The sequence below is a fragment of the Polypterus senegalus genome, chromosome 8 (genome assembly GCF_016835505.1).
Source record: "Polypterus senegalus isolate Bchr_013 chromosome 8, ASM1683550v1, whole genome shotgun sequence".
In the NCBI taxonomy this organism is placed as follows: domain Eukaryota; kingdom Metazoa; phylum Chordata; class Cladistia; order Polypteriformes; family Polypteridae; genus Polypterus; species Polypterus senegalus.
Genome location: NC_053161.1, coordinates 64911315 through 64921851, shown reverse-complemented (window position 1 = coordinate 64921851; position 10537 = coordinate 64911315). Strand labels below are relative to the sequence as shown.

Below are 10537 nucleotides of genomic sequence, written 5' to 3'. Positions count from 1 at the left end.
CTTTAAATTAGTTGCTAACAACATGCTGTGGCTAACTGAACTGAGTAGCTCTTATGTAATGTTCTCGATTCTTTAGGTCATTTGCTCTATATATATATATATATATATATATATACAGTATATATATAATGGTATCACTGGGCGGCACTGTATGTATATATGAAAATATTCATTTAACTAGGATTTTATAATTTGTATTTTGCAGAAAATATGAAGATGTGCCTAAACGTCATCTACCTACTACAACATTATGCATAATAATGTTTAATTATGTTTAATAATGTTTATTTTTTATTTGCTACAATAAAGATACGGGTGGTGCAGTGGTAACTCTGCTAAGGAGACCTGGGTTCGCTTCCTGGGTCCTCCCTGCATGGAGTTTGCATGTTCTCTGCATGGGTTTCCTCCGGGTGCTCCAGTTTCCACCCACAGTCCAAAGACATGCAGATTAGGTGTATTGGTGATCCTAAATTGTCCCTAGTGTGTGCTTTGTGTGTGTGTGCGCACCCTGCCTGGGGTTTGTTTCCTGCCTTGCACCCTGTGTTGACTGGGATTGGCTCCAGCAGACCCCCGTGACCATGTAGTTAGGATATATCGGGTTGGATAATGGATGGATTGATGGATGGTATCACTGACCACAAAGCAAAAGTAGTAGAATCTGCCTATATTAGGGTGTGCCCAGCTCAAAGGCATTAGGCAGAATAACTGGCATGAACAATTATTGAACAACCTTGGGAACATTGGGAAGGTTGCTGGTTCAAATCCCTTTAACTCCAGAAGTGACTCTACTCCGCTGGGCCCTTAACCTGCAATTACTTCATCCTTAATGTGACATTAATCTATATCCAGTCCTGCACGCAGGTCCTCTAACTTGCAGGGAAAACTTGGGGGTTGGTGACAGGCACTTCAGTCACTGTAAAAAAAAACTCTCACTGTTCCTGTGTGGTGCTGAGGTATCACTCACTGCACTCAGGTCACAGTACAGGTGGTTTGATGTGTGGTAGGTACGGCAACACACTATCAAAACATGCTCCCAACTTCTCTTTCCTTGGGAATATCTTATTTTTTATGGAAAAGGTCCATTCATCCTCCAAAGCAGAAATGAACTTTAAATGTGACATCAACCCATCAAAGCAAAAGATAAGTACTGCAATAAATGTAAATAGAATTGCAATCCATAATTTAAATAGTGGCATTAAAAGTAAATGCTTTGCATCAAAAAGAAGTATTAAATTTAGGAAAAAAAGGCAAATGTTATTTCCAGGCTGAAAAACTAAACAGAAGGTAAGAAGCACAACATTTTCGTCTGATGAGCCATTATGAAATGCGTCCATTAAGTGGAGAGAGCATGTAAGTTATATTGTATATAAAAGTCAGATAAAGATGAGAAAAGGGAAAATTGATAGAAGATGTGAAGAGCTGAAAGGGCTCTATGGGTGCAAATGACAGCCATTAGAGTAAATAAAGGGAGAGGTTCAAAGGTAAGCATTGGAGGAATATGTGATTCAAGTTTGAAAAAGGTGTAGTTTTACTTGTTCCAGATTAAGATTAAAGACAGGCCTGGGGACACTGAGCCCTCGGTGATTGTTATTTGGTCAATTGTTCAATTCCTCTATTATTTATTCCCAGTTTGTCTAATTCAGTGTCATAGCTTCTGGAGCCTAAACCAGTAGCATCAGCTGCCAGGCAGGAAACAACCCTGGACTAGACACTTATCCAAGGATATACCAACAGACACACTTACTCAGGGCCAAGTAAAATTACAGATGTCTTTAGAATATGGGAAGAAACCCAGAGATCCTGGAGAACACCCCACAATAATATGAAAAGACCATGCTGACGCCGCATAGTAGTAAGGCACAGGATATGAACGCACTACCCTGTGACCCAGTGTTAGGATACAGCGGGTTGGAAAATGACTGACTGACTGATTCTGGTAATATAAAAAAGCAACATTAACCACTGAAACATTGCTAACACACTTCAGTTCAATTTAAATTAAGTTAATTTAGTGTTGCACAAGTGTAAGATAAGATGAATCTGCTTATATGATGACATCTACTGGCAAATACATTTAAAGCATGGAGTTCCATGTTATTTTATATTATGATGTTCATTCTATTTAATTTACACTATAAATAGCCAGGGAAATGACTATTAAAGTAATTTAGCTAATTTCTGTAGCTAGGCTAATTTAATATTCTGTATTGCCATGAGGCATGGATTAAAGTTTTGGGTTTTCCTGAATTCAAATATTTTCTATTATTAATCAGGACAGATGACTCTTTCCATCAGCAGGTTACAGTTTCCCCTCATTACTCACAGTCCAGCTGTAAAATGTTTCCTGCATGTCCAGTGAAAAGCCTTAGGTCTATCTCCAGTGTCCCATATATCTTATTTCTGCAGTGGGTGGAGGTATGGGTGCCCAGGAAGCTGTTGCAGTGGCAAGAATTTGATTATAATAAGAGAAATATGAAACATCAATGCTTACCTTGGCAGCGTTAAGCAAATCAGAGTTTCAGAACAATGCAAAAGGCTGCATATCAAATTTGAGTAGGAAGACAAAAGGCAGGACTGACCAAGTGACAGTCTACAACAAATTGGACAAAGTTTGACACTATATTTTCCCAAAAAATGTTCTTTTAACTTCTATTTTCATATGGAATAGCTGGTGTAGTGTCTAGCTGTCACATCCCCTCCACACAAAAAAGTCAAAAATGGAATGTAGTCCTTAAAAAAGCCAGACTTCTCCACTTCTCAGATCTGGACCCACCAGTAGGCCCAAATGCAAAGGTTAAACTGCTAGCCTGCACAGGCCCATAAATGGGGCTAAGACTTTTAAAAGCTAAAACTCAAAAATGTCCAGAATAGAGGCAAGGCATAATAATAGTTGATGTCTACAATGCAACAGGAAAGACTCAACGCTCTGTGATGCCCCTTGAACGTGAGACCATTCAACAACTGGATTTCACAGGAATCATAAAGAATTTTGCTGCAAAGATCACCAGAATAAAAAGATTATGAGGGTAGAGATGCTTTTCGCCTTTGTGTTATTTTATGTTATGCATTCACCTGAGGATTGTGGATGTTGTGGAGCTGACTGGCTAGACAGCAGTAGGCCTCCGTGTACACTAGCAGAACACATTTTGTTTTACAGATTGTGTTGTTTGTAGATGGTTGTCACTGCTTTTTCTTTCAGTCACTATTACTGATAATATATTGTTATATTAAAATAAAGTTTTAACGTATTGTTACGTTAAAATAAATGTGTGCATCAGGGCCACACAGTGATTTGCATTTCATGCTTGCTATGGATCCCTTTCTGAAAGTAAGGTAAAGAGAGGTGAGGCATTTGTATTAACAAGAAGGTTGGGTGGGCAAACCTAGTCTCCGCCTAAGGGCCCCCAGGTTAGTTATTCTGTCCCTGGATGCAAGGCAAGAATCATCTCTAGACTGAGTGTGAGTTTACTATAGTGCACACTCACACACTTATCCATACTGTAGAGTAAATGTATCTGCTGTGCCTGCCTGTGCATTATACAATTTGTTAACCTTAAAAACCTGAACAAAGTTATCAGGAAATAATGCTCCATCACAGGGCTAACCTTGGGCACACTGCAAGTTGTTATGGAAAAGAGGACGGTGGCAAAACTGGATGCCATCATGAAAAATCCTCTCCATCTCCTCCTGGGGGCTCTGTCTTTGGAGCACTTTTAGCCACAGGCTCATTCTACCATGATGTGCTAAGAAGTGCCACTGGGGATCTTTTCTGCTCACTGCTATCAGGTAATTCAGTGCTTCCTCCTGCCTTACATTTTAAGTTCATTTTGCAATTTCTGCACGATACATATTTATTTATCAATTTATTGATTGGTTGTATTATATGTCATGTGAGTCTGTATCCTAGTTTGTTATGCTTCTGTCGCTGTATGCATCTAAATTTACCCTTGGGATTAATAAAGTTTACCAAATCTAATCCAAAGAACTATTCATTATAGAATAATACAGCAAAATGTCAAGCGGGGCCTTTCAACAGGCAGCTGGGCACTGATGTACACGGGATCTGAAATGGTCAGTGCCACAATGCATAGTACCCGCAGACTTAGAATGATGCCCACCTTCACACAAGCACCCCATATTTATTTCAACTAAATAAAAACGTTGGTGGCTGGAAAACATTTAACCGATTGCTTTTACAGCATCTTGGACATCAGCTATTGCCTAGCCTGTGTCTGTACAGTATTTGAAAAAAAAATAAATACAGGAGTAATAAACGGAAATGGAAGAGACGTAAACGGTTGTGTAGGCGTTTTCCTCTTAAGTTTGCTCTGTGAACAGTTTTTCGAAGAAATTCAGTCATAAAGGGAAGCTATTGCGGCAACGGTGCGTTTTCAAACGCGCGGCCAACCTTCTTAGCGACTCGGAAGTGCTCGGGGTAGCTACCGGAGTTTCCCGAACGTGACGTCACGACTCCGCAAGTCCCGTGTCGCTGACTGGCGAAGGAAAGGGGAAAAGCAACAAGAAGGAAGAGCAATGGCGACACTGGATCGCAAACTGCCCAGTCCGGATGCGTTTCTGTGCAAACCCTGGTCCACCTTTATCGACGCAGCTAAATTACACTGCTCGGACAGTAAGAAAACCCGACCCGATACAGACTCGTTTTCCACGTCGAGATATTAATATCATGCCAAATGCTTTTAAATGAAGACAGTGGCCACTGGTGTCCTCCATGCGTCTGCTGTTTATTATTATTATTATTTAATCTTTCTGAGGCCATACACAGTCTATTGAATATACTGAGCGAAACTAGGAGGCCCTGGTGCTTGCTGGCCTGTCTGTCTATGCAAGTTTGTCCGTGTTTCCTGTTGCGTTTGTCTTTTTCTTCCTCACGAGTGTCGGTGACAGCTGCCCAGCTTCAGGAGTGCGCTCACCCCGCTCCGCTGCCGCTGCTGTCTCCCTCTCTCTCTCTCTCTCTCCCTCACACACACACACACACTCACTCTCTCTCTCTCTGTGGGCCAAGTACCACATACCAGTCCAGAAGCACACCATGAATACATACATACATACATTCATTCATTCATATATACATACATAAATAAAAGCGCACTGCTTCGCTTCTCCACTGCCTTCATTTTTATTTTATTTCATTTTGCATTTATCTGCAGATGTAGATTTAGAAGAGACTGGCAAAGAGCTTGGAAAATGCAGGGAGGTGATGAGACTTAATAGAGAAGGTAAGTGTTGTCAATCATGCTTAAATATGATGACTTCACACCAAAGGCGATAGACTTAAATGAGTATGAAATAATCAGTATCATTTGAGACGTGCCCACTGCTGCCCCAAAGAGAGTAGTCACCCACGGTTCAAATCCATTTCTCTCAGTAATAATGAAATTGCCTCCAAGCTGATCTGGAAACCCTGCTCATCCTAGGTCTCATGGGATTTTTACATTTAGGTTTCAGCTCTTTTTTTCTGTAGGGCAGATTTTCTCATAGATTGGGGTGTTCATGCAGTCTGCCTTCATGGTTGTTGTTTAGTTAAATAATTCCTTCTGTTGAATTTGACTCTGCAGGTAAACTATGCACAACACATCTGAAAAAAAAGCATCATGTATATCAAGCCCTACACATGTACAGGAGATGTTCATAGTGCATTAAACACAGTTCGGGATAAAACAGATTCAACCTTTACTTTCTGTTGGTTTGTCTTTAAAAAAAGCAAAATATCAAACCCATCCGTGTGTGAAATAAAAATGAATTGTCCTTCTAAACTGAGATTAATTAAATTGTAAAAGAAAAAGTCCTTTTTAGGAATTAAGCAGGATTTGCCTCCTTTAAAGCATGATGCCTATAGTACATTTTTCACAAGGAAACTTGAAATATTTGCCTTCCCATTTTATAGCTACTACAGTAGACTTGTAATTTGTCGTGAACTAGAGACAATGGACTGCCATGGAGTTAAGCAAGTTTGAGAGTGTTTTTATTTTATAACAGTGTTTCTTGGGGTGCCTTGCTGCTAGTTGTAATTTTACAACTGTTTTTTATTTTAAGAATACATTTCATAAATAGAACCATTTCTGTAAAACAATTTAATTGTAGCAGTTATTAAGTATATGCATGTACGTATAAATACTTGATAAGATGTATTTTATACCTAATTATTAAAAATATTTCTAGAAGTTCCAAAAAAGGGGCCAATTTTCCAGTTGAACTCTTCTTTCACAGTGCATCCAGGTTGACCTGTTGACCCAATTAATGGTGTTGTTAACCATATCTAGTCTTAAAGAACATCAACAAGAAATCAGTTCCAATGTAAAAATATACTGCAAATTAAGAATTATATTTATTTGACTAATCCATGCTGTCTCAGTGTTTACCATGCCCCCCAGCTTGTGTGTCAGGTAAAGCTCACTCAGCTAGTTGATCGTGTTTCTTGCTTACAGTAATTCAGTAGTCCATGAACATTATTTTGGATGCCTGCCTTGCCTGCAAGTTTACATTACAAGTGGTCTTTTAAGTGGAAAATTTTTGTTTCTTTTAAATTAAAATTGGCCTATTTCTACTCTTGGCCTGTATAACATGAAATGTGTTTATTCTGAAACTATTGTTATAATTGTGTTATTGTAATTATCAACCTGACCATAATTCTATTTGTCACTTGTTTGCCAATTTCTAATTCATCCTTGCCTAGTAATGACTGCCTTTTGTTACCTATTTTTTGCTGGTATTATAGAGAAGTGTTACAAGAGAAAAAAATGCTTATTTTTTGTTTGTGCCTTTTTTTTACAATACTAAAGTGAATACATATTAAGTGACAGAGTTTGGAAAGAAATAAAAACATAGCTAAAAAGTGGTTCTCAGATAGCTTAAAAAAGAAGATAGTTGGATAGGTAATGTTTAATACATAGAGGATTGTTTGTTTTACTCATATATATATATACAGTGCATCTGGAAAGTATTCACAGCGCATCATTTTTTCCACATTTTGTTATGTTACAGCCTTATTCCAAAATGAATTAAATTCATTTTTTCCTCGGAATTCTACACACAACACCCCTTAATGACAATGTTAAAAAAAGTTTACTTGAGGTTTTTGCAAATTTATTAAAAGTAAAAAAACTGAGAAATCACATGTACATAAGTATTCACAGCCTTTGCTCAATACTTTGTTGATGCACCTTTGGCAGCAATTACAGCCTCAAGTCTTTTTGAATATGATGCCACAAGCTTGGCACACCTATCCTTGGCCAGTTTCGCTTATTCCGCTTTGCAGTACCTCTCAAGCTCCATCAGGTTGGATGGGAACCGTCGGTGCACAGCCATTTTAAGATCTCTCCAGAGATGTTCAATTGGATTCAAGTCTGGGCTCTGGCTGTGTCACTCAAGGACATTCACAGAGTTGTCCTGAAGCCACTCCTTTGATATCTTGGCTGTGTGCTTAGGATCGTTGTCCTGATGAAAGATGAACCATTGCCCCAGTCTGAGGTCAAGAGCGCTCTGCAGCAGGTTTTCATCCAGGATGTCTCTGTACATTGCTGCAATCATCTTTCCCTTTATCCTGACTAGTCTCCCAGTTACTGCCGCTGAAAAAAATCCCCACAGCATGATGCTGCCACCACCATACTTCACTGTAGGGATGGTATTGGCCTGGTGATGAGCGGTGCCTGGTTTGTGCTCTGACATGAACTGTCAACTGTGGGACCTTATATAGACAGGTGTGTGCCTTTCCAAATTATGTCCAATCCACTGTATTTACCACAGGTGGACCCCAATTAAGCTGCAGAAACATCTCAAAAATGATTAGGGGAAACAGGATGCACCTGAGCTCAATTTGGAGCTTCATGGCAAAGGCTGTGAATACTTATGTACATGTGATTTCTCAATTTTTTTATTTTTAATAAATTTGCAAAAACCTCAAGTAAACTTTTTCATGTTGTCATTATGGGGTGTTGTGTGTAGAATTCGGAGGAAAAAAATAAATTTAATCCATTTTGGAATAAGGCTGTAATATAACAAAATGTGGAAAAAGTGATTATGCTGTGAATACTTTCCGGATGCACTGTATATATCTATATATATATACTTTTCGCGTTTGAAACAGAAATTACATATGACCACGCGAAATGGAAATTACGTAAGACCAGAGAACATATTATAATACAGGAACTAATCACTTCGTTTGTGGGCGCCATTTTTATATCGTCTTTATGAATTATTATTTGTGTGAAAGTTACTTTACTGATATTGAAAAGAAGTAAACACAAACACGCCGATCTATCCCATTGAAGTGTGTCCCGCATCGCCCTCTCCCAGCCCTCCTCTCTGGACTCCAGCTCTGAGCCGATCGCCACCAGGCGTGTTCCGACAGAGAAGTTTTATTTATTCGTTCACAAGACTGTCGCAGAAACTGCCACATTATAACTTTTTTTAATTGGCAGTACTTGATAGTAGAAGAGATGATGAAAACAGTTTTGCGTCTTTGTACTTTTTCACTGTGCTGAGCTGTAAACAATGTGAAGACGACACCGCCTTCAGCGAGGGGTCGTGTGAACAAAGTGGACGCTCAGAGGCGCGGAATGTTGGGCTGCTCTGCCAGGTTGAGTGCTTCGCAGTTTTGGGCGGTGTCCTCTCTTCTCGCACTGTTTGTGACACTTCAAGTGCCCCTTTGGATCCTGGGAGAGTGGAAATCATTGCGATTGAGTGTGATTGGCACCATCGAAGCAAAACTCTCTTTGTAAATTGCACTATACGACTACTTACTGTCCCTTAAGTTGAGTTCACGTCACTAAAACCCTGCAACATTCAAGGTTGCTTTTGTGATAAATTCTTTTAAGAAGATGGAGGGTTTACATCTAAGAAGATGTACCGACCTCTTCATGTTAAGTTTTGGACTTGGGAATTATTTGGACCTTCTGCCCATTAAGCACAGAAGGGCAGCATCCACATTTCTTTTAGAATAATTTTTCTCTTAAATCATAGGCACGTAGTGCAAGGTTGTCAGGCAGAACTTTGCAGGATCGCATAGAAAATGTAATTTCTATACCATAGCAGTCGTGTAGCACCTTTCACAAGGGGTCTACTACCGAGAAATGATCCAAATACATTTAAGCTGCTGTTAGTGCTACTTACCAGTTGTGTTATAGTGCCTTTGAAATGTACTTTACCCGAAAGCACTCCAGTACTGCGCAATGTATCTTTACTTCTTACATGTTAATGTTTTACTGTTTAATAATTTATATACTACATTTTATTTTTTTCCCTTGCACTCAGTGAGCGAAGCCACTTGGTAATCAGCTAGTATATAAGTATGTATATATATATATATATAATAGTTATAATCTGTGTACCCTATATCATTTTGTAGTTTTGTGTGGCTTATCAGCTTCTGTGTGTATAAAATTAAATATTTCTTACCAGGTATTCCTAGTAGTTCAATGAAAACACTTTTTAAATTGACATCAGTGTACATATGGCTGTTACCTTCTATAAGCAGAGGTTTGCAATTCACGTACTGTATAACAAAAATTATATTCTTTGTCCACTGACAACATTATGAGTTGCATGTGCTTATTCCTTAGAATTAACTGTTGTTAATCATCCTACTTGGGTGGCACAATGTTTAAGTGGTTAAGACTGCAGCTTCATAGTTGAAGTTTCCTTATTTTAAATTCCATCCATGGTTGTTGAGTTTGCCTGTTTGCCTCTTTAGATTAGGTTAATTGGTCATTTTAAATTCACTCGGCATGGATGTATTCACAAGTGGCCCCGTGCTAGACTTTGCAGGATCCCCCCTTGCATCCAGTGTTACTAGGATATTCTTCAGCCACTGGTGACTCAGAATTGGATTAAATATGTTTAACAAAATATTATGTCAAAAAAACCTACTGTATTTACATACAAAATACAGACTTTAGCAAGTTCATATAAAGAGATACAAAACTCATCTGTGGACATTCAGAATCATACTGAAGTAACAGGTAAACAGAATATTTAGTTAAGTCCTTAAATTTAGGAAGTGGGCACTGTTTAAAAAATTGCAGTAAATATTGCCATTTTTGCCTTCTAGGACAAGGAAGGGTAAATTAAAGGTTTTAATATATTTTAATGTTTGAGGTTTGCTAAGCAGTACTCAAATAGTGTATTGAATATTTTTCAGTTATCTGATGAATTCTTTAATATTGACTAACCCATAACAGAACTGCACCATGTAAAAATGTTTTCATTATGTAAATAACAGGGAAAAAATCTTAATCTTTACATAGAAATGTAGAAGAAAAATGTAAACTGTCTTTTGTATCTTAGCAATCACTATTTGTGTCCCAGCCAGTGAGCAAATACTGCTCCAACATTCGGTGTGTAATATCCAAGTCTTTGCCCAGAAGACCAGATGTAACATTTTTGGATTTTTTTCTTGTGAGCATATATCAAAAGTATTGACTGTGAAGAATAAAGTCTTGATATGAACTGTCTACAAGAAAGAATTGTTGCAGTTATAGCACTTATTACATCATACTTGGCAGAAGAAAAATGGAAT

The 10537-nt window shown here is 38.4% G+C and overlaps 1 protein-coding gene across 2 annotated transcripts in view; it reads left to right on the top strand.

Annotated features, from left to right (window-relative positions):
• Window positions 1-3842: 3842 nt before the first annotated feature.
• atxn7l1 (ataxin 7-like 1) overlaps window positions 3843-10537 on the top strand; it is a 127550-nt gene continuing 120855 nt past the window's right edge. The window contains exons 1-2 of one of the 2 annotated variants that reach the window (XM_039761180.1): window positions 3843-4630; window positions 5169-5237. In XM_039761180.1, coding sequence (XP_039617114.1) covers window positions 4534-4630; window positions 5169-5237 — 166 coding nt within the window. In that variant the 5' untranslated portion in view covers window positions 3843-4533. Of the gene's footprint in view, window positions 4631-5168; window positions 5238-10537 lie in introns of those variants that run through there. The other variant, XM_039761182.1, reaches the window with a different exon arrangement.